General features: G+C 34.9%; 4 protein-coding genes and 1 pseudogene across 5 annotated transcripts; 3 read left to right on the top strand and 2 right to left on the bottom strand.

The window, feature by feature from the left end:
• The first annotated feature begins 4,517 nt into the window (after positions 1 to 4,517).
• On the top strand, positions 4,518 to 6,649 carry LOC142533890 (cytokinin riboside 5'-monophosphate phosphoribohydrolase LOG8-like). The gene is made up of 7 exons (XM_075640812.1): positions 4,518 to 4,968; positions 5,335 to 5,432; positions 5,510 to 5,540; positions 5,797 to 5,896; positions 5,978 to 6,048; positions 6,126 to 6,269; positions 6,362 to 6,649. Exons 1-7 carry the CDS (start codon positions 4,861 to 4,863, stop codon positions 6,452 to 6,454), a joined length of 645 nt encoding a protein of 214 aa, XP_075496927.1. The 5' UTR covers positions 4,518 to 4,860; the 3' UTR covers positions 6,455 to 6,649.
• Positions 6,650 to 6,832: 183 nt separating this feature from the next.
• On the bottom strand, positions 6,833 to 11,504 carry LOC142533889 (putative magnesium transporter NIPA9). The gene is made up of 9 exons (XM_075640810.1): positions 11,176 to 11,504; positions 9,962 to 10,060; positions 9,741 to 9,870; positions 9,303 to 9,391; positions 8,326 to 8,382; positions 8,166 to 8,224; positions 7,968 to 8,088; positions 7,706 to 7,854; positions 6,833 to 7,468 (listed from the first exon to the last, which is right to left on the bottom strand). Exons 1-9 carry the CDS (start codon positions 11,284 to 11,286, stop codon positions 7,267 to 7,269), a joined length of 1,017 nt encoding a protein of 338 aa, XP_075496925.1. The 5' UTR covers positions 11,287 to 11,504; the 3' UTR covers positions 6,833 to 7,266.
• A 1,002-nt stretch (positions 11,505 to 12,506) lies between these two features.
• LOC142532444 (protein CLP1 homolog) lies at positions 12,507 to 16,445 on the top strand (annotated as a pseudogene).
• A 388-nt stretch (positions 16,446 to 16,833) lies between these two features.
• Positions 16,834 to 19,708, bottom strand: LOC142532705 (eukaryotic initiation factor 4A-11). Of its 2 annotated transcripts, none has more exons than XM_075639079.1 (5): positions 19,498 to 19,708; positions 19,002 to 19,071; positions 18,781 to 18,887; positions 18,016 to 18,446; positions 16,834 to 17,859 (listed from the first exon to the last, which is right to left on the bottom strand). In XM_075639079.1, the coding sequence occupies exons 2-5, from the start codon at positions 19,067 to 19,069 to the stop codon at positions 17,224 to 17,226; spliced, it is 1,242 nt and encodes a 413-aa protein (XP_075495194.1). In that variant the 5' UTR covers positions 19,070 to 19,071; positions 19,498 to 19,708; the 3' UTR covers positions 16,834 to 17,223. The 2 variants fall into 2 exon arrangements, with proteins under 2 accessions (XP_075495194.1, XP_075495196.1); XM_075639081.1 differs by having other exon boundaries at positions 19,473 to 19,644.
• A 2,858-nt stretch (positions 19,709 to 22,566) lies between these two features.
• LOC142532443 (uncharacterized) lies at positions 22,567 to 24,420 on the top strand. Its single transcript, XM_075638743.1, has 4 exons — positions 22,567 to 22,603; positions 22,766 to 22,853; positions 22,915 to 24,055; positions 24,403 to 24,420. The coding sequence occupies exons 1-4, from the start codon at positions 22,567 to 22,569 to the stop codon at positions 24,418 to 24,420; spliced, it is 1,284 nt and encodes a 427-aa protein (XP_075494858.1).
• Positions 24,421 to 24,802: the final 382 nt, after the last annotated feature.

Raw genomic sequence — 24,802 nt, 5'->3', positions numbered from 1 at the left:
CTGTAACAACATCCATAAGACGCATTTCTAAATTTTCAGATACCGCCAAGCTAATCAAATACCGAAACGTAATTGCATCCATCACGGGAGAATACATTTTTTCATAATCAATTCCAAGCCTTTGAGAAAAACCTTGTGCAACAAGTCGAGCTTTATATCTCACTATTTCATTTTTCTCATTTCGCTTTCGAATAAAAACTCATTTGTATCCAACAGGTTTTACACCTTCAGGTGTAAGGACTATAGGTCCAAAAACATTACGTTTATTTAGCGAATCCAATTCAACCTGAATGGCTTCTTTCCATTTTATCCAATCCTGCCGATTTTAATATTCACCAAAAGATTTTGGTTCATGATCTTCATTATCATTTATGATGTCGATTGCCACATTATAAGAAAATATATCATCAATTTCTTCTATATCTTTTCGGTTCCATATTTTTCCAGTATTAATGTAATTGATAGAGATTTCATGATTCTCGTCAGTTTGTGGTTCTGACGGAATATTTTCATCATCATGTGTTTCTTCAGGAACACCATTCTCTATTTTGTGATCATCATGTGTTTCTTCAGGAACATCATTCTTTATTTTGTGATCATCGTGTTTCTCTATAAATTTTCTTTTTCGAGGATTTTTATCCTTGGAACCAACTGGCCTTCCACGCTTCAAGCGTTTAATGACATCATGAGTATCTTCAATTTGTTTCTTTGGAATTTCAATTCGAGCAGGGGCATTTGCAGCATGTATATATGATTTAGTTACCCCTTTTGTGTCAGCAAATGCATCTGGTATTTGATTGGCTATTCTTTGCAAGTGTACAATTTGTTGTACATCTTTTTCACATTGTTTTGTTCTTGGATCCAGATGTAACAATGATGATACATGCCATGTAATTTCCTTTTCGGTATGTTTCTGTTCTCCCCCTAACATTGGGAAGATTTCCTCATTAAAATGACAATCAGCAAAACGTGCTGTGAACACGTCGCCTGTCTGAGGTTCAAGATATCAAATGATTGATGGACTATCATAACCGATATAAATTCCAACCTTTCTTTGAGGTCCCATTTTCTTTCGTTGCGGTGGTGCAATAGGCACATACACCATACATCCAAAAATTCTCAAATGAGAAATGTCTGGTTCTTTACCAAATGCAAGCTGCAATGGGGAGTGTTTATGATATGCACTTGGTCTGATGCGAATTAATGAAGCAGCGTGTAAAATTGCATGTCCTCATATAGAAATAGGGAGCTTTGTTTTCATAATCATTGGTGTAGCAATCATTTGCAGACGTTTAATCAATGATTCAGCCAATCCTTTCTGTGTATGTACATGAGCAACAGGATGCTCAACAATGATTCCCATAGACATACAATAATCATTGAAAGTTTGGGAAGTAAATTCACCAGCATTATCAAGTCTAATTTTCTTGATTGTATAATCGGCAAATTGATTCCTCAATTTTATTATTTGAGCAAGTAATCTTGCAAATGCAACATTTCGAGTTGACAATAAACATACAAGTGACCATCTGCTGGAGGCATCAATCAATACCATAAAGTATCTGAATGGTCCACATGGTGGATGGATTGGTCCACAAATATCACCCTGAATACGTTCAAGAAACATTGGTGATTCAGTTTGGATTTTGGCTGGTGATGGTCTTATAATAAGTTTTCCAAGAGAACATGCTTTACATTGAAACTTATTATTCTGAAAGATCTTCTGGTCTTTCAGCGGATGACCATGTGTATTTTCTATAATTTTTCGCATCATTGTTGAACCAGGATGTCCCAATCGATCATGCCAATTGGTTAATATTGAAGAATTATCAACTACCATGTTTGATTCAATCGGACTTATATGTGTATAATGCAATCCAGTAGGGAGCATTGGTAGTTTTTCAATCAAATATTTCTTTCCTGATTTATATCATTCATTCATTGTTTGAGTATCATACCCGTGGGAATATATATCATTAAAACTCAACAAATTTCTTTTCGATTGTGGTGAATATAAAGCATCATTGATCAAAAATTTTGTACCATTAGGTAACAAAAATTGTGCTTTACCACATTCTTTAATCAAGTCTACAGGACCTGATATTGTATTCACCGTTGTTTTTGTTGGTTTTAGTTCCAAGAAATATCTTTTATCTCGGAGGATAGTGTGCGTTGTACCACTATCGGGTATGCAAACTTCAGCTTTGCTCATAGCATTTTCCATTTTTTGAACTTCAAAAAAAAATATGCAATGAAATAAAATTACTGGCAATATATATTTAAATATAACACATATCATAATTATACAATAAAACATTATATGGATACATGAAAAATAAATTATTGTACATTTATATTCTACCACTATATTGTTCATTTTCAGAGAAATCATTGAGAAAATCTGCAGCATCAATATTGTTCATTTCTATCCCACCAACATATTGATCATTTCCAGAGAAATCATTCATAAAATCACCAGCATCAAAATGAGTTGAATCACTCAAATGGTCACTGCGTTCAGTGAAGTTGGTCTCCTTTTCTTTCCCCTTTAATGATTCTTTATAAAGTTTACAAATGTGTTCATGGGCTCGACAAATTTTGGACCAATGTCCTGGAGTACCACATCTGAAACAAGAACTTTCATATCTTTTTGAGTGATTCTCATTAACACTTGTATTCTCATGATGTCTTTTCTGTAGATGGTTTGGGACGCTCTTTTGAGATGAATTATAAAAATAACTATCTCTATTGTTTTCAAAACCACGGCCTCGACCACGACCACGGCCAATTCCACGTCCACGTCCACGTCCACGTCCACGTCCACGATCTCGACCTCGACCTCGACCAAAACCTTGTCTTTGAATTTGATTTTGGTTTCCAGGTTTAAATTCATTTTACTTACAGCATTTACTTCTGGAAATGCTGTTGATCCAGTGGGTCGGGACTGATGATTTCTCATTAATAGCTCGTTGTTTCTTTCCGTCACAAGAAGACAGGCGATGAGTTCAGAATATCTCGCAAATCCACGTACTCTATATTGTTGCTGTAGAGTAATATTTGATGCATGAAACATGGAAAATGTTTTTTCAAGCATTTCCTGATTCTGTGACCTCATGTCCACAAAATTTTAGCTGCGAGATTATTCGATACATCGCTGAATTATAATCGCTGACTTTCTTAAAATCTTGGAATCTTAACATATTCCATTCATCACGGGTGGTCGGAAGTATAACTTCCCTTATATGTTCAAATCTTTCTTTCAATCCTTTCCACAAAGCCATGAGATCTTTTTCAATTAAATATTCACATTTCAATCCCTCGTCGAGATGTCGACGCAAAAATATAATGGCTTTTGCCTTTTTTTGTGATGTCGATATGCCATTTTCTTTTATTGTCTCACTTAGACCCAATGACTCAAGATGCATTTCTACATCGAGAGTCCATGGCATATAGTTTTTTCCCGTGATGTCGAGCGCAACAAATTCGAGCTTTGTCAAATTTGACATGGTGGTACTAAAAAAAATTACGATGCATTTTATTAGTTAATGAATATTGCAATACAAAGTAAGGGATAAACAACAAGTAGAAGCATTTGTAAAAATAAAGAAAACACACGAGGAGGATATTCTCCGATAAATAAAAGACTCGTGAGTATGATAACCAAAATAATTAAAAATAACCTTGAGAAAGCCATCTTCTTTTTTCTTCGAAAATTTAGTGAAGAATAATTTTTAGAGAAGAAGAGAAAGTTGGAGTGATTGAATGTGTTTATGAGATCATATTTATAGGGCAAAAACTAGCCGTTTTGTTACCGTTTATGACCGTTGGTGTATAAAAAAATAAAGGTATGTATTTGTATAATTTTATGGTAATAATATGGTGTATATAATATTAGACATATTTAAATAATTATGTATATCATATCATATTATTATAATGATGTGTCATAAGATATTTTATTTAAAAATCTTATAGGCTTTTATACTTGTCGTATCCCTTACCGGGAGTGTGGGATGTCATCTTAACATCCTCCCAGGATTTATAACAAGTTTTTGAAAAATTTATTTTTATTATTAATAATAACATTATATTATATATTAAATATATACACAATAAATAAATAACAGTAAAATAAATATTATTACTTTTGTTACATTTTTCTTCTGTTTGGGCTTGGAAAAGGATGGAGGACTTTTAGAGCTTCGTACTGATAACGTGTTGTGAAAAAGTAAAAATTTATGGTAAAAAATAAAAATCTCAAACTCTCAAAATTTACCAAACTACACACTTTATAATATTTTTCTCTCTACTCAATTGTGATTTTCTTCACAAATGAGAAATCTATTTATATGAAATCTTTACAAATAATCCAAAAATAAAATACATCATTACCTACATCATCACACACTAATTTTCAATACTTACAACTCTTATTTTCAAAATTCAAATATTCAACATTCAAATATTCAATACACATATTTTAAATATATTTTTCAACAGTTTCAAGGGTTATAACGAAGACTGATGAGGACTTTTAATATTTTCCTTATCCGGCTGCTTCTTTAGTTACCTTTTTTAATCTGATTTAATCATATGAAAGTCTGCGGAACACAGATACGCGCTTGCAAAGACCGCAGCAAAATCAAAGTGTCTATTGATTTTTGTGATTGGAACTGATATATTCACTGAATCAAGAAATCCCAGATTGTCTTTATGTTAACCTATCCCGCCTCATTGATCTTTTTACTAACTTTTCGTGAATTGTCATTGTAATTGGTTTGTGAAGATTGAATTATCATCAGTTTCAATTTGATTTTAGTATCTGTTAGAGGAGCGATTAAGTTGATCACTGTGAATAGAATGGAAAGCGTGGGTAGCAAGTTCAAGAAGATTTGTGTATTTTGTGGAAGTCAGCCTGGCCACAGGAAAGTCTTCAGTGATGCTGCTAATGACTTGGGAAATGAACTGGTTGGTATCCTTTACCTTTAATGGGAAAAAAGATTCTATCTTTTTGTTGAATCTTTATATTTCTTGGCTGCAATTGACTTGTTAATTTTCCTTGGTTCTGAGTCAAGGTATTGACTTTTGGGATGATTTTTTCCTTTGCGAAAAATGGGATTCTACTTTTGTTGATTACAGCTTTTCAACGACCCTGTAGGTGTTTTCAAGAATTATATTTGTCTATGCAAGTGTTTTTCCTTCACTGTGGCATTGGGATTCTCATGTTTAGAGTTCAACCTTGAAATACATTAAATCATCTTCATGCTGTTCCATTTATTTATTTCTTGTTATGTGAAAGATTTTGTGTACTCTGTGAATGGTGGGTGGTTGCAGGTAAATAGGAAGATAGACTTGGTGTACGGTGGCGGAAGCGTCGGTTTGATGGGGTTGATTTCTCAGAGAGTCTTTGATGGCGGTTGCCATGTTCTTGGGTGAGCTTTGTATAAAAAAAAATGCGATCGATATTCTATGCTGTAAGATAACCTTGACCCGGTTTTTTGCTATGCAGAGTAATTCCCAAAGCTCTAGTTCCCTTTGAGGTATACTTGCATTAGAATTTACAGCTTCTTCTTAGTGGACTTCATGCTAAAATGTTTATTTCGTTTATTAGTTTTTCATTGAGCAATCAAGATTGCTAGGACTTGGCTATGTTGCGAATCGAATAGAACTTGCACCATTGTCTATTTAACTTATGGTTTGATATTCCGAATCCTCATAGGGGACATTATATATTTGTAGTTTTTTTCCATTTATTTATTTTCCTGATGAGGTACTTCATTTGAGTGACATTGACAGATATCAGGCGAAGCTGTTGGAGATGTGAGAATCGTTTCAGATATGCATGAGCGTAAAGCTGAAATGGCTAAAGAGGCTGAAGCTTTCATTTCCCTTCCTGGTAAATGAACATGAAAGAATGCATAAATATTTGTTTTCCCAATAAATATGTTTTTTCTTAAAAGCATCCTGAATTGTCTAGGAGGATATGGAACTATGGAAGAGACTATGGAAATGATAACTTGGGCACAACTCGGAATTCATAAAAAACCGGTGATGCATCCATCTTTATTCAAAGAGAACGAATGGATTTTTTATTACTTCTTGATTTGTGTTGCTTTTTTGGACAGGTTGGTTTGCTAAATGTTGATGGTTACTATGACTTGTTGCTCAATTTGTTCGACAAAGGTGTCGAAGAAGGCTTCATCAAACCAAGTGCTCGGCAAATAGTCATTTCTGCTCCTACCGCCAACCAGCTTTTGACTAAGATGGAGGTACTCGAATATGGGCTTTCTTTAACACTCAAATTATTTGCATCACTGATGTTTTTGTTAGAATTAATTGTTTGAGCTTTGGAATTTTGCAGCAATTTGCTCCTTACAACGACAACGTCGCCCCGCATGAAAGCTGGCAAATGGAGCAATTGGGTAGTTACACACCTGTAAGAAAATCAAAATGAAAATCTTGTTTGACGTAGGCATTATATTCTCACAGATATACGATGTCTTTAATAACGTGTGTTCCATTGTGGCCGCGATTCTTGATTTATTACACGTCAAACCCTTTCATGTATTGCACGAAAAGATAGTGTGTGATATTGTCTTGAGATTTGTTAGTTGGTGATGTATTTATTCGACATAGTAAGTTGAGAACACAGGCCTGAATTGATAGGTATTCGATATCGGTAATACATTCTCACAGGGTGATCAAATCGTGCCCACTGGGATCGAAGTTTGTTCTATTTACTTGTTCTTCGAAAATGCACCTGGTGTTTGGAAAAAGCCTTACATTTACATGGCCAGTTAACAGGGCATGAAACTTTCAAAGGAGAACACCATTTCCAAACTTCCAACATTTTCCATCTACCCTCTGCAAGTGTCTTCATGATTCACACAGACAAGTATGCAGTTGTAGCTGAACTGAGTCGATTCGTATCATTACGTGTTTTAAGCATTGCTTATATTTGTCAAACAAACATATTGCATGACGGTATACATTATTCCAGACCTCATGATTTTACTAGCTGTTCCTATGATGGATCCCAGACAATATCGCTGAAACTATTCCATCCTCTGCGAAGGACAAATATGCCAATTATAGTTAACAGGATTAATGGACTTGATCCACAGTTGGATTATCGGAACACACCATGTAAGAAACTGTACATTGTCAAAGAATCGATCAAGCAATAGCTATATAGAACCAAAGTATTCACATTGGGAAGATCCTGAAGTCATCCCATGATGTTAGCATATCTTTTCTTGCGTATGATCAAGATTTTGTTTTCGAGGGAGGCGATAGTAAATGATGCAGTGTGCTGGCTTGTATAACAGCACTCGGATTTGTGTCCCGCGTACGTGTACCAAAATTATGTTCCACGCCACTACGTGCTATAGATCGCCGTGGCCTTGGAAAGAATCGTATCAGTCTTATCGATGTTACCAGTAGGATTACACCGATTATGATGAAAAACCTGCATTTGTAAATAACCAGATAAAGCAAAAAAATTATTATCCGGTGATGCTACTGTGTAAGTCATATTATACAAAAAAATTTGGAGATTAATGAAAAATTGAGTTAAGATTAATGAATATGTTGGGAGATATGAAAATGAAAATAAATACATCTGAGTAAACAAAATGGTATGGTAATGGTTGCGAAAATATTAAACAGATGAAGATGGTAAGGAAAGAAAAATGTAGATCGGTACCATCCGATAAGAAGCAAGACACGAGCTACTGGTGCTGAAGGCAATCGTTCCCCTAAAACAAGAATACCAGCGAGTACACCGGTCACAATCGAAGCAACCGCTGCACAAGTAGACACCACAATCGCCCTTCCATGCTTTAAACCACGGGTCTGTTCGAAACATATACATGACATTATGATCTTGAAAACACGGGGACCAAAAAATGAATTCGTCTTAACATAAACCTACACTTAACACTCGATCAAAGCAACTTTTACCTAACCTGGACAACAAATCCAGACGCGCTGCAGCAAATGCTGATTGAAATGCAGGTGGGAAGCATCAACTTGGAAAATTCCTGCTCCACAAACACAAATCCCATCTTTGATACAACTGATGCGATCCTGAAAATATTTTTTATGAGAGGGAAAGTAACAAGAATACAAGTACACTTTTTCAACACTTGGGAAGTAATATATACCCAAATAAAATGCCGGATTCCAAGCCATATATTATTTCCTCGATGACTTCATATTGCATCTGTGTAGCAAAATGTGAGGGCATAAATCAAGTTCGCGAGACACACTTGTGTTTGTCACAATGATATTGTAGCATTACCAGCAGAAATATTCAAAACATACCAATTCTTGTTCTCTTCTTTGGTGTCTGTACACACGAAGCCACCCATTAAGAAGTACCTAATATTTAGCAAAACATTAAAAGTTTTGAGGACGTTAAACAAGAATAACTTTATTTCAGTTTCATACCATTTGTCTCCTTTGAGGATCAAAGAAACATAACAAAGCAAGAATATCATAATACCATCAATAAATTATATCAAAAATGATCTAAAAAGCGGTAGGCTGACGGCCACCCACCGCCTAGTGCCTAGGGATTAAGGCGGCACCTAGGTGTTTTTTCTTTTTACCTAAAAATATCTAATTTTTCTTGTTCATATCCATATTTCTCCAATAATTTCTCTATATCGAATTCAAACTCAAAAGTAATGGCATATCTTTCTCTTTATCCAATAAAAATTGATTGAAAAATATGTCAAACAATCTTTTTTATTTTTTTTAAAAAGATTTATATATTACATTAGACGGTCGCCGAGACGGAGCTAAAAATCGAGGCGGTGAGTGACCGCCCAGCGCCTAGGCGGTCCTGAACAGCGTCTTTAAAAACACCAATATTAAATTGGCACTTACATGTTCATATCATAAAGTTCTTACATTGCACAACTATAGTTTGAATCGAAGAAGAACAAATTGCATGGCACTATTTTTATACGGGCTTATAACATCATCAATGCTATTGCTAAAAAAATTGATCACAAAGAGCAAAGTGAAAAAAATGAGAAAACGAAGAAAAATCCATGGCTCAGCCACAAGGATGCTTTAACACATATACCCAAAGAGGGAAAAGTCTGGTTATTCCCCCATGATTTTTAATGCAACCACCTCATTTATGAATAGGTTAGTATATTTGGATAGTGAATCTATAGGAAATCGCTCTAACTGAATCACAATAAAATCACAGCACAATAATCATCATAATCTTTTTAAAATATCAAGTATTCAAGTGTAATTAAAAATATCATATAAAGTAAGGTGCTTACAAACAAGATTGCAACCACAAATGCAAGCCATGGTAAATGAAAAACTGAGATGGAAGATGCCTTTTGCTCCTCTCCTCCTACACCGATACCTGTAAAATAAGATGAACTAAAATAAGACCAGAGAAGGTGTGAGTAGATGCGTATTTTGGGAATTTCACTCGTAGTCATGGGCATACACAATGGGGGCAAAGGAATGCGCGGATCTCGTTCAGGCCGCAACCACCACCCCTCGAGTGAAAAAAATTAAATAAAATTTTAAGAGTACATTTTTTTCCCTTCTAAAACTCCATTATGTTTGTCCCCCTCTCCATGGAACTCTTGAGTCTGACACTGTGTGTAATGGTCCAGAAATATGGAACTCGCATTACAAATATACAATGAGATACCAAAATTAATACAAGCACACGAGAAGTCCACATCCCAATGAACTTACATTACCTATAGTGCCAATGCCAGCCAATGTAATTCCAATCCAGTCAATTGTGTTCATCATCTCCTTCAGATAAAAATGAGAAAAAACTGAAAGGATAGCAAGTCCGCAACCAGAAACAGGTTGAATAACCGATACCTGTGTCACATGTGAATTTCACGAATCCAATCAATATGATCGCAGAGCACATTAATTAATAGTTGAACACAGAAAAAAGTGTAGCACGTACAGGTGCTTTAGCAAGTGCTAGTAGCATCAAGAACGCTCCAAGAATATCCATAAGAAACCCAACAACCCAAGCTTTATTGGAAGCATACGTTCTTATTACCTGAAAAAAATGTAATTATGGTACAGTTATGCTGTACTTTTATTTTAAAATAAAGCTAAAAATCCATACCCCCACAACCCCCCACCCCCAACTCCAGGAAAAAATCGAGGAGGAGATGAATAATAAGATGCCAAAAGGATAAAGGGAAGGAAAAATATAGTCGAAGCACTAGCCTGCGTCTAATTTTGAAATAAGAAGCACCCACAAGGGATAACATGTAATTGATAACACACAATTGTAAAATGTTAAAGAACCCCAAACAAAACCAGCTTAACACATTGAGAATGGAATCTATGAGACCTGATTTTGAGTCCAAAACTGCAGCTAATCATATTATTAAGTAACCTCCGGTAATACCTAGGTAGTTTGCTCGTTGTATAAAATCATAAAAATGCATATTTGCTTTATATTATACTCCTCACACAGCAACTGTCGCATTCTTCTTAGATATATGCATTTCCTTCCAAGTTATTATTTCCTCCTTGAAAGAAATCAGAGACTTTGCTACATATGACTCTACCTGATCAACAAGAATGGCTTTTTTTTTTCAGAATATTGACAAGTACCACAAATCCATAAGCCAGTATATGTAAGCTTCAAAAGAATTCAAAATACGACATGGCAAAGGATCACAGCACGAGAACACTCTGAGTCCTATATTTAGATTGAGCTAGTTCACCTGTTGTAACTAACACTTAGAATTTAAGCCCAGATTAGTCTAGTTGATTGGCTACAAACCCCTTATCTTTCCCAATATATAGCGTGAGCTTACTCATCAAAATCTAAAGCTGAACAAATCATAACAAGTTCATGCAAAATTTCGTATAAAGAACTAGACCGGATCCTGAGAAATAAATAACCCCAGTTATAGAAAACTAAACAAGAATTCTGACCATGATCAATAAAAGACAAGTGCAACCAACAAAAAAAAAAGCGACAATCTTTGAAGGATCCAAGCAATAATTAATCAAATTAACAACAACAGATAGATTAAATGTTCCCAAGACTTACATAAAATAAAAGCCCATCAATCAAATCTCACAGATTAACATAAAATGCTAAAAAAAAAAAAATCCAAGAATACAAAACCAAATACACACCCATGTATTAATTACCTTGAGCTTGAATGACAGAGGCGGGAGAATGAGAGTGCCCTTTTTCTGTAGGACCTTGCCGATGTTGTTTCCCGCGGTGGCGACCACCGTCAAGAAAACAGATTCCCACATCTCTACCACTCAACACCGCGTGTTTCTCTATTATTTTTCTTCCTCTTATTTAGGCTTTATTTTTCTTTCTGTGAGTGAAATGCTTATATGATTTCGCAAGCGGCGACAATATTTTCTGGGATTGTAGCGATGATCTCTGTCTACTGCCAGAGATCCCCCTTCCGTCGTGGTGGGATTATTCGCCTATACGTTTTTATCTAATAAAATAATAGCTGGTGCAATAGTTTAACATTTCATCGGCTATTTCTTTACAAAGACAAATTAAGGAAAAAAAATACATTTTTTAGTTCTTATATTTTCTTATTAAAATATTTTTAATCATTAAATATTTCAAAGTAACATTATAAATCCTTAAACTTTGTAACGAAAATAATATTCACTCTTAATTTTATAATTAAATATAATTACAGAGAGTAATGATATGTATTAAATTTTAGGACAAAAAATGACATAAAAGTTAGTAAATAGAAATATTATGGAAAAATGAAAACGGTAAATAATCACATATCGAGAATATAAATATTCTTATTTTTTTATATTTTCCTTACATAGAAAAAAGATATATCATAGTTGTTTTATAAATAAGATCTACATAACTTAGATATCACTTACAGGAACTTAATTTAAATGTTTTTAAGTTTATAGTCAATGTAATGAAAATTATAAGTAAAAACTGATAAATATTTAAAATAAGTTTTTACAAATACTAAATGTATTCAAAATCAAACATGTCTAATTGTTTAATTTAGTTTAAAAGTGATATATCATAACAGATAACGTTTGACTAGTGATCAAAATTTTAATTCTCTTGTCAATATTTTCGCCTTATTTTTTGGATGGATATGTCGCACGTGATTTGTCCAATACTTGAGGATATCGTAGAACTTGTAGTAACAATGATATGAAGTCTTATCATTAATTTCCGACAATATTTTTTATTATTAGTCAACTCTTTGGTGAAAATCATATTTCATGAAGACAGTAGAATAGGTCTTTTGTGAGACGGTCTCATGAATCTTTATATATGAGATGAGTCGACGCTATCGATATTTACAATAAAAAATAATAATCTTAGTGTAAAAGTAATATTTTTTCATGACTGACTCACGAAATACTACCATGATATCAGCTTACGTGAATTTTTGCAAGACGGTATATATTGTGTGTAACATTCCAATGTACTAAAATTACTCTTATCATCCATAATTACTCGTCGCATTTTGGAAGGACGGACAATTTTGGTCCTTCGTTGGCCATTGTTGTGAGAGCTCGTTTCTAGACATCGCCCGTGCATTGTTACAGATATAGCACATGAAGATTTGAGTTTATTCTTGAGATTTTTCGAAGAAAATACGAGTTACTGAAACAAACAATCGATGTAAATTGCGTTCATTCTCTGATTAGAGAGATTAATAATGCAATATGAGCTCCTTCAAAAGATCAGAGAAAGATACAATTTTGAGTTCTCGATGGGTGTGACGTCTCCAATAGATCAGCTTAGACTGGATGTTGATGCGGATTTTGACGATCATAAGGGCTGCTATTCGACTGGGGAACTAATGCGAGACTGCACTTGGCAAATCTTGGTTGTCACAACTACCCCAATTCGTAATCCAAGCTCAGTTGTTAGGGGTGAATTCACTGTCGTTCTGAATGGGATGAGTCTATGTCAACGTTGTCATATTTCGAAAATTTAAAAATATCCCGAACCAAAAAGAAATGGGATCCACCAACCCGTTTCGGTTTCCCCGCGAGGCCCAACCCTTTGCTAGAAATTAAGCAGCATTAAAATGGCTTACGGCGGCGCCACCGTAGCTCGGACTGGGGCACCAGGTGGTTCAACAATGATGAGACAGGTGAAGCTGGACAAAGAATGTGAACTAAGAGTTGAAGTCGGTCCCACCGCGCCTCTCCGCCTCCGGTTGCGCAGCGGCACCGCAGAGATATTTAGAACCGAAATTCCACTGAGGATTTGGTTGACCTGTCCGCCGAGGCTCAAGTTTGCTGTAATTTAGCTATACTCACATTTAATTTCATCAATAACTATTTTGAATTCACCTGTTTGAGCTACTAATACTCCGTCTGAAGGTAGAAATTAGTAGGAGGAATACTAGCATTCAATTCTACATTCTTAACTTGAATATCTCTCATACAGCTGATCCGTACAATCCTTAGCATTTCCTTACTGAAATTAAGTTTCCTAGTTTGAGGATAGTTTGTGTTCACTAGTAATGACATATTATGATTCTGGCTTATAGTTAAATTGTACACACCGGATTTTTTCTTGGTATGGTGCAACAATTGAAATGGATGATGCTACGGAAACTGATTATACAGCTGATCAGGTATATCTAAGATATCTTTCTTGATCACATGTTTATATGGAATTTCATGTGTATGTTCCTCCTTTGCTACTCTCTAAGGAGAATTCTCAGTTTCCTATTTCCGCTTCAGACACCTATGATCAGTTATGTCAATGTGCATGCTGTGCTGGATGCTCGAAGAAGTCGTGCCAAAGATGCACCCAGTGATTCTGATACTTCACAGGTACCATCAGTTAATAGATAGACATACTAACAAGGCTACCGTGCTCTCATTTTAAGCTACCTTTTACCTACTATGTATTTTTGCTCATATTTTTTAATATCAAGATTTTCTCTTTGGTACTCGATAGCATTTTTTTGGTTTTTTATTGGCTTAGACTCTATGCATGCATCCAGTATTTTCAGAGCATTGAAATTAGATCCCTAATGGAACTCAAGAAAGCTGGCGCTCTTAGTTTGTTTAACAAATGATCTCCATAGATCAGTTTCCATTCACACGAAATCAGGCTTGCGAAACCTTTGTCTTCTAAGTTCAAGATACTTTCATGGAGCAAAAATGATAAATGAGCAAATATTCTGCCAAAATTCAAATTTGTTTGCCTTCTGCAGTTGTTTGGTTTGAGTTGGAATTATTGTGCAAATTGATGAATTTTATGGTAAGCATGGCTGCGGCTGTTTTCAAACTGACGATCTCATGGTCATAATATCATATGCCTTTAGACGAATAATTTTTATCTACAGCTTCATCTGTCATTAATATTTGTTTTCTATGCCTTTTGCTAACAATTATGATCAAATACCTGTTATTCTGAAACTTCTAAAAGTGCTGTTGGTCCTTTCGTATTTTGAAGTCACTTTATTCAGGGGCCCAGGTTTATTGTCATGGGACCTCCGGATTCTGGAAAGGGTACCTTATCAAGGATGCTTTTGAGTTGGGCTGCTAAACAGGGATGGAAACCTACTTTTGTAGATTTAGACATAGGCCAGGGATCTATAACGATACCTGGATGCATAACTGCAACTCCAGTTGAACTGCCTGTCGATCCAGTTGAAGGAATCCTTTTCGATATGCCACTCGTGTATTTCCATGGGCATGTCACTCCCAGGTAACGGCATGGTTTGTGGAGAGCATTCCACCTTTTATCTTTTGATACTAATCCACTTACCTGGTGTTGCATCACACATCTTTTACCGCTTGTTTGTGGCCATTATTCATTTCTTTTTCTTTTTTTATCTTTAAGTTTACCTTCCTTCCAACTTGGTGCTTTTCAGTGTCGATATAGATCTTTTTACAAGGTGCTGGTCAAAGAGCTTGCTCAAACTTCGGAGAGACAGTTTGCAGGAAATCTCGAATCTAGAGCTTCAGGCATGGTGATTAACACCATGGGATGGATTGAAGGCGTTGGGTACGAGGTGTTTGAGTTTTATATAACCTGTTGGCTATTTAAAGAGATTCTTTGTCGTCATCCCAACTTACAGTTTCTGTCTTATTCCCCTCTTGGTAGTTGCTGCTGCATGCAATTGATACATTGGATGCCACAGTTCTCGTTCTGGGTCAGGTACAATATTATTTGGGGTTAATTTTAGCTTATAAAAAATGGCCTCTTTGAAGACTTCTTTTGTCCTATGTGTATTTAAGTGAATGATGAAAGGAGAGGCAGGTGTCTGTGTCTCTTTGCATGTAAGTCCATGCCTATTTGTTAATGAGAAACGTGGATCTTAATGCATGAAAATTGTCTTTTTCTTGCTTGCACATGAACTATGTCAGGAAAAGCTTTGGAGCATGCTAAGAGATGTTTATAAAAATAAGGGTAACATAGATGTGGTGAAACTTCAGAAGTCTGGCGGTGTTGTCTCTAGGAATACAAAAGTTCGTCAAAAAGTCCAGGGCTTACAGAATACGCGTATGCTATGTTTTTAATTTCTTTGTTGTAATTACGTTAATGCAGGTCTTGTTGATTATGAAGAGACATTGCCTTCCAGCTAGTGTTATCAATTCTGACACGTGTTGTTGCTTTGTTTGATCGCAGAAATATGTCTATGGCCTTCTAATGATCTTTCCCCAAATTCCAATATTGCAAATTTCAGTGATTTAAGCATATATCGCGTTGGTGGTGGACCACAGGCCCGCATTCTGCTCTGCCCATTGGCACAGAGCCTTGGGGAGACCCTACAAGATGGATACATGTTACTATTAACCAGGATTTACTCCACTTAGTTCTAGCCGTGTCTTTTGCAACAGAACTAGCTGAAATTATTTCAAGGTATAGGCAACTTCTTTTTAATTAACTCACCTATCTATAAAAATTTATTTTTGGCACGTCTTTGTTTGTTTCTCGAATAATCCTTTCTCCTCTTCTTCTCAGTATTGTTGCTGGATTCATCTGGATCACTGACATAAACTTTGAAAGGTATGGACTTAAACCTTCGTCCTCAATAAAGTGTATTATTCACTAACGTGACACCTTTTGGAATGTGCAGTAAGAAAATCACTTATTTGGCACCGTCTGCTGGAAGCCTTCCTGGTAAATATATGATCATGGAAAGCCTGACTTGGTATGCACTCTAAATCGCAAGCTCTGCCCTTGCTTCAACATCTGACGTGACGATCGGTGGGATGTAAGATAACATAAGATACCAATCAGAGTTGATTATTGTTTATAATTGTGGTCTTGCAAATGTATAATGATTTTGAGAGGTCAATGAGGAAGAACGCTTTGGTTACACAGTTGAGATTGGCCAGTCATTCCCTATTTCTTGTAATATAATCAATTGATGACTGCTAATCTACTTTATTTAACGTTTTATTTTTGTGGCCCCTGTTGCTGTTTTCGTTTTCCTTCCGAGTCATTTTGAATCAAGGAAAACGTACGAACCAATTTTTATCATAACCAAAGGAAAAAAAGGTTGCAATCTTCCCCTTATCCAAAGGAAGTAAACCTCTTCAACTTCTAATGCACCATAATCGTTTAGAATGTTGCAAACATTCGACAAAGGTACCACATGATGAATTAAAATGTAACATTTGGTACTGAAGAATATTCATTATTTTCACTGCTGTACGAATTTGCTCAACTATATATATAGCAGATAAAACCAAAGCTTCGTAATATCTGATGGAGGCACCAGCGGTCAGGAAAACCAGCTTCCACGGCAAAAAAAAAAAAAATAGTGATCATGACCATAAACATACATGCACATATTATATACATAAGTATGCCAATTGATGGAACATCAACAGTCGCATAAATTTAAATATCCAGTTTTAAGACTCGAGGAAACTCAAGTTCTTTTGGACAATTACAATACTCAAAACAAACCAAAAGTTCTCAACAGCAATCAAATTTGGAGATGTATCGTCCCTGCTGCATATCAATAGGTAAAATCTCTCGATCACACTTACATTACATTTTAATTCAAAAAATACGAAAACAAGATGGTAAAAGCAATTTAAGGTAATGAATGACATTAAGCTCATACGAGGTTACAAGGTCGCCTGTTGGTAATCACTAGGCGCTTGCAACTTAAATATTTATGGGCTCGTGTCACATGAAGGGATTTAAAAAACATAGTTGATTCTCTCTTTAATAGGTACGAGTAGACCAAAACGCAATTAGAGGAGATCAGCAACATTGGCAGGAAGCTCCTCAACAACCACGTTATAGAACTTCTGAATGTCGAATAACATTCGTTCATCGTCTTTAGTAACGAAGTTGATAGCAACACCCTTCCTCCCGAAACGGCCACTTCGCCCAATACGATGGAGGTAATTCTCAGGCTGGGTCGGCAAATCATAGTTGATTACTAGAGAGACCTGCTGCACATCAATCCCACGTGCCAAAAGATCTGTGGTGATGAGTACACGCGAAGAGCCTGATCTGAATTCACGCATAATGATGTCTCTTGTGTTTTGGTCCATGTCACCATGAGTGGCAGAGACTGTGTGATCTCGGCCGCGCATTTTGTCTGTGAGCCAGTCCACCTTACGCCTGGTGTTAACAAAGATTACACTCTGAGTAATGGCTAATGTTTCATAAAGATCACAGAGAGTTTCGAGTTTCCATTCCTCTTTGTCAACGTTAACATAAAACTGCTTGATGCCCTCAAGTGTTAGTTCATCACGCTTCACAAGAATGCGAACAGGCTTATTCATGAATTTTCTCGTAATTTCGAGAGCTTCTGGTGGCATAGTAGCGGAAAATACACCAACTTGAATCTTAGGAGGCAGCAACTGAAAGATATCGTATATCTGAAGAAAACAACCTTGGCTTCAAATAAAAAAAATGACACTCATCTCCACAGACAAAATTATAACTAAAAATCACATTGTGCTCAACTATAAACAGTAAAATTGTCGATAGCCCGAAATAAAGTTTCTAATCACTACACAAGCAATTTAACATACCTGATCCTTAAAACCTCTGGACAGCATTTCATCTGCTTCATCCAAAACAAACATCTTGATATAATCAGGACGAAGAGACTGCCTTCTCAACATGTCAAACACACGACCAGGAGTACCAACCACGACATGAACCCCACTGGACAGAATACGCTGATCTTCACGAACACTAGTACCTCCAACACAAGCATGAACCTTAACACCGAGATAATCACCAAGCGCTCGCATAACCTTCTCGATTTGTTGTGCAAGCTCACGAGTTGGTGCCAGAACTAAAGCCTGGCATTCAACAACATTGTAGTCTAGCTGCTGCAGAATTCCAGAGCAGAAAGTTGCTGTCTTTCCTGTTCCAGACTGAGCCTGCTGAATCACATCAACCCCCTTGCAGAAGGGAACAATACCTCTTTGTTGAATTGCAGAGGGCTTCTCAAACCCTTCAAAACAGTACAAAAATAGGGTCTTTAACATCCAAATAACAGAAGAAAGGAAGCCGAATATATAAACAAAGCACCTCATACTGTCAAATTATAGAATGAGGGAAAAACGCATATTATAACTCTTGCAACAGACAGATAAACTAGCAAGTAGCAACACTGGTATAACAAAAACCTTACTTTTTGCATAGGTCTTTAAAGAAAGAGACAAATTACCAATCAGAGACATGAGCCATATTAAGATTGCAGGGGAGGTTAATTCAATCATGAAATACATAACAATAAAATGAAGAACTAAGCCACACATATTCCTACACATATGGTTAAATTATACCATAGGCATAGATGCCCCTAAGGAGATTTTCCTGCAGGCCCATAGCATCAAAACTTTCATGCACTTCATCGTAACTTGTGAAGAACTCCTCATTATCAGCTCCAAGTCTGAAATAAAAACAGATGATGAAAGGCTAGAGAAAGGACACAACAAAGATGAATTGTTTCTATCAAAAGAATGCTCTTTCAGAACACTGAATGAAGGCATGATGGAGAGCTTACATTTCATTCATTTTGGTATCATACTGACGAGCATCAAATTGGGAACCTTCGGGTGCCATTCCAGCCATGACTGCAGTACAGGAAACAGACAAAAACAAGCACTGAGCTATGTACTCAAGATTGACAAGAGTGACTGACAGTGACAAAAATACTACACATAATCTTGCACGGTACATAAGATGGTAAGAACATATGTCATGACTTAATACTAGTATGACCTGGCATGAGCAGGGATTTGATCTGTGTTTCAAAGATTCAATCACGCGGAAGAAAAAATCAAGTAAAGGACACGAACAAACAGATCGCCAAAAAAAAAATAACAGCCGTCAAATCATCCGATACACCGGAATTTTAAAACAAAAACAAGAATTTACAAAATAAATCAAGTTTACCGCAATCAAAGGAAAACAAAACAAATCTCAGCTTAATCGACACTCAATCATCAGAGTTTGAAATAATTCATTCAATCACCTAATAAGCTTGAAGATTTTATTACCTGATAGAAGCAAAAGTTCGATTAACAGGAAGATCTGAAGAAAGATCGAAAGCGTGAGCAATCAAAGGAGACTCCTCGGATCTCGCCTCGGAGTAGAAGTGCAGTGTATTTGTGATGTTAGAGATCGAGATTGAGAGCCTAGACTGTTCCCCTTGTATTCTGTGGTGAATTTCCAGTTTTGTCCTTGCTCTCCGACGTCGTATTACCCAGAGCCTGGATACATCGGTTGGGCAAATAGACGCTCTTGGTTGGGACGATTTCAATAATTATCCTAGTTATTTGGGGAATTGGAAAAGGCCAAAAAATTGTTATTAAATATAAAAATTGAATTATATATTTAGAATAATTGCATATATATATATATCAAAAAATTGTTATTAAATATAAAAATTGAATTATATATTTAGAATAATTGCATATATATATATATATATATATATATATATATTGTAGCAAAGGTAATTGATGAAATACTACTTAAATCTTTTTGGGAAACTTAATTTATTTTACGGCTTTTGTTTGGTTTTGACGTGGATATAATTTTCTTGGTAAAAACTTGTGTGAGATGGTCTCACGAATCATATTTTGTGAGACATATATCTTATTTGGGTCATCCATAGAAAATATTACTTTTTATGCTAAGAATATTACTTTTTTATTATAATATCGGTAGGGTTAACCCAAAGATCCGTGAAACCGTCTTATAAGAGATCTACTCTTTGTCATACCACAAGATTATAACTTATGCTTTTTTTAATATATGTCGACTCGTAGTTGTTCGCGTATTAGGTAAATTCTTGTATTAATATAAAAATCTCCAAATTACGTTAGTCGAATTTGCATGTAAATAATATAAGCTAGCAATTCATGTACACGTGTTGTGCTTACGAAATAAAAAATACAAATCTTTGATGTTTTTAAAATCAGAATTATAGTGAATACCTTTTAAAAAATATACATCGAGCAGAAAATTTAATGACGAAAATGATAGTCGGAAGAAATTAATTATAATAAAATAGGAAATAATTATGCAGATCAAAATATATATTTGGGAAGTTCTAACAAAAAATAATGTGAAATAAAATGAAATATTTATCATATTAATAAATTTTTGAAAATAAATACATATTAAGTGTGAAATTTTTCATTTTTTTAAAATTCAAATATTAATTTGATGTTATTTGAAAACATAAAAAACATTTATGTGTCTATATTTGTTATATCATTTCATTTAATTTCAGTTACAATTTTATTTTTTTGTTATTTTTATTTATTTAGTTCTCGTTGTCTTCTAAAAATGTAAATAAAATAATTTCTTACATAGTACTATGTTTTCCAACTTTTTAATGAAAAATGTTATCGTAAAATTTTGATATATTTACTATTCGTACATATTTTAAATATATATTTATATTTTTTTATTAGTAACAATTTCATTCAACCAAATATTTGATGTTATGGTAAATAATTCAATTTGACGGCAGGATATTATTGTCATCATTTGAATATTATCTCAATTAATATAAATATTTTTATAAAATAATACTTATATTTTAAATATATTCATTATATTATATCAATAACTTAAAATAAGTATTCAAATGGTGCTTATTATTTTTAATTACTAAGATAGTACTTTAAGTAAAAAATCAAAGAAAAATGTTCACTTACCACATCGGGTCACTTAGGCCCAATAAGTCCAAAAGCCCAATGAATATCATCCTGGATCATAAAATGGGACTGCCCAAAGAGCAGATTCGGGCCTATAAATATCATAACCACTTCAACCAGTTGATCATATTCACATTTCGTAGTTATTGGAAAATTATTCTTACAACTCAGTTAATTGGTCGGTTTTTACGTAGTATTTACCATCAGATATATAAATCTCACCTAAAATACATACTTACAATTGTATCGAATACTCGTCACTTTACCAAAAATTATAGCTAATAGTAATGATACAACTTAAACATTTTAAACACTATAACAGTTCAAATGTCAAAATTCGATGTTCTTTCAACAATAACAATTATTGCACGATAACAATATTTCTCTCATTAATTGCATTTATTGCATGAGAATCGAACTCGTGATCATGACTCTGATATTAATTGTAGGATCGAGCGTTTAACATTTTACCAAAAGTTATAGGTGATGCTAACCTTGTAACCCGGATTTTCTAAACCGTATAACAGCTCAAATATCACGATCCAATTGTTCTCCCAACACATACAATCAGAGACGGATGTATTCTAGGGCTGTACTGGGCTGTAGCCCAGCCCACTTTTTTAATAATTTAGCGACGGTTTTTGAAAAACCGTCGCTAATATTTGCGACGGTTTTAGTAAAACCGCCGCCGATCTGGATCGGCGACGGTTTTAGTAAAACCGCCGCCGATCTGGATCGGCGACGGTTTTAATTGCACCGTCGCTACTAGTGACGGTTTATTCAAACAGTCGCTAATAACAGTCGCTATTAGCGACTGTTTTTTGAAAAACCGCCCCACCTCAATTCTACAAAATTTCTCTCCCAAGTCCCAAGCCCTTTAGCGACAGAATAGAATTGCGGACTCCCGAAGAAATCAAATTGCTCATCGGCAAGGCAACAATCCAGGTAAGAATCGGCTATATATTTTTTATTTTGTTTTTTATAGCTTCTCTGTGTGTGATTTGTGGTTTCTTGATTGTTTGTTGTTGAGTTGTTGAGTGACTATTACTTGTTTATTTGGTTAATAATTATTTTATTCTTGTTTAGGATTATAAATTGAACTATTTCAAAATGGAATATCAATCTGCTGCAAAGAAAGGAAAAACATTGATATTCTCTTTCTTTAAGAAGAGAGATCGTCAAGCTAGTGAAGATACTTCAATTCCTACGGTCCTTACAATGCAACATCAATCCAGTGAAAGTCTTCTATTTCCCAATATCCAAATTCCTTCATGTTCCTCTCCTAGAGACGATCATCAGTCTTCGTCTACTTTTATTGAACGAGATCCAGGAAAAAGAAAACAGATATGTGAATAACATGTTAATGTACGAGATGAGATAAGACGTTCATATCTAAATATGGGGCCTTATCAACCAGATATGTTGGAGTATCCAGGTACAAAATTTGGAAGACAGAATCGTCGTTTTCAGAAAAAATGGTTTCAGAAATTTTATTGGTTGGAGTATTCGCCTTCAACAAATAAGGCATATTGTTTCTATTGTTTTCTTTTCCTGAATGATGTTAATTCATCTAATATCTCGGCATTGGTCAATGAAGGATTTGACAATTGGAAAAGGGTAAACCAAGGAAAAACATGTGCTTTTCTTGCCCATATTGGTTCTGCAACTTCTTCACCTCATACTATGTGTGAGAGAATGGCTGAAAATTTGATGAGGCCCTCACAACATATTGATAAAGTGATGCAGTGCACAATCTAAAGAGGAAAAAGAGAAAAATCGTCTGCGTTTGAGCACCTCAATTGTAGCTGTTCGTTGGCTAGCACTTCAACATATTGTCACTTCTTCTACTAAGCGCATTGCTGAATTACATACTGCACAGAGAAATGAAATTGAGTATATGTTGTCAATTGGAGAACGTGATTCTGGAAGTGGTGCAAACCAGATTGGTAATTTGCAACGAGCAGGAGCTACTCGTTGGAGTTCTCACTATGATTCGGTAAAAAGCTTGATAGGTATGTACACTGCAACTTGCAAAGTTTTTGAAGTTCTCAGTGATTATTCTCCAAATGGAAGAGTTAAGGCTGAAGTTCGGGGGATTTACAGAAACATGGCAAGCTTTGAATTTGTGTTTATTTTGCACTTAATGCATAAAATTATGAGAACAACAGATACTCTTTGTCAAATTCTTCAAAGAAAATCTCAAGACATTTTGACTGCTATCACATTTGTCACTACTACCAAAACTTGCCTTCAAGAATTTAGAGAATGTGGGTGGAATGAATTTCTTCAGGAAGTTAAAGTTTTTTGCTCAAGAAATGAAATTGATGTACCTGACCTTGATTGTCTATGTAAGATTGGACGTTCCTGTCGGCAAACTACAATAGAACATCATTACCACTTTGATGTTTTTAATGCAGCAATAGATTTCATTTTGATGAAGTTAAATACTCGGTTCAATGAGTCATCGGTGGAACTTCTTTCTCTTAGTACAGCTTTAGATCCTAAAAATTCATTTGACTCATTTAACAGTGATGATATTTGCAAGCTTGCGAAGAAGTTTTATCCTGGAGATTTCACAGATCAAGAAATTGTTGCTTTGAAGTATGAATTGATACGTTATAAACTTGATGTGATGCAGAATTTAAAGGTTTCTACACTTGTTGAGTTGTGTCAGCAATTGACCGAGAGTGGACGGTCAAGTGTTTATGTTATGTTGACTAGATTGATTCATCTTGTTTTGACATTACCTGTGTCTACTGCCACTACTGAGCGGGCTTTTTCAGCAATGAAGCATGTGAAGACGGCACTTCGCAATAAAATGGAGGATGACTTTCTTGCCGATTGTTTGACACTCTATATTGAACGAGATTTAGCTAAACATATTGATGTAAATTCTATTATTGATGAATTTTATGTTTTAAAATCTCGTAGGGCACAACTTCGTTGAACGATATAATGTAAATTTTTTTTTAATAATATATAACTTATCATATTGACTTCAAGCCCCCCCCAATTTTTATTCCCGGAATCCGTCCCTGCATACAATCATGACACCTCAACACATACATACATAACTCTTTACATTATATTATATAAGAGTAAAGGAGTAAATAAAGGTTTTACAATATTTCAAATACAATCATGGTTAAAGGTAATAATAATTCGACAATGTGTAATTTGTAAATTACCACGTTAAATTTAACGATTTACCTAATGCATGCCGATATGTAACAGTTACCGGTTCCCGCATAAAATAAAAAAAAATATTATATTAAATTGTAAATATAGATTTTTCAGATACTTTTTAAAGCATTTTTCAAATATAAATGTTGGTTAATGCATATATATTCATATTTAAAAAAATATCTGAAGTTTAAAATAAAATAAAATATTTTTTTTTTTGAAAAAGAAAAGACGTGAAGTGGTGGTGGGAACCCTATTTCCACTTGAAGGAGTTGGCCACTTCCATAAAGGGAAAATTTTAAATTAATTTAAATAAAATATTAAAGTGAAAATGGTACCAATAAGATGTCATCATTGGATCAGCAAACCTATTAAGTACAATAACGTAGACTAATCAATCACAATCATATGACTTAATCAAACTATTTTACGTTGATTATGTTGGATAATG

Source organism: Primulina tabacum, chromosome 18, assembly GCF_025594145.1.
Source record: "Primulina tabacum isolate GXHZ01 chromosome 18, ASM2559414v2, whole genome shotgun sequence".
Classification (NCBI taxonomy): domain Eukaryota; kingdom Viridiplantae; phylum Streptophyta; class Magnoliopsida; order Lamiales; family Gesneriaceae; genus Primulina; species Primulina tabacum.
This window is presented reverse-complemented; position numbering and strand designations above follow the sequence as displayed.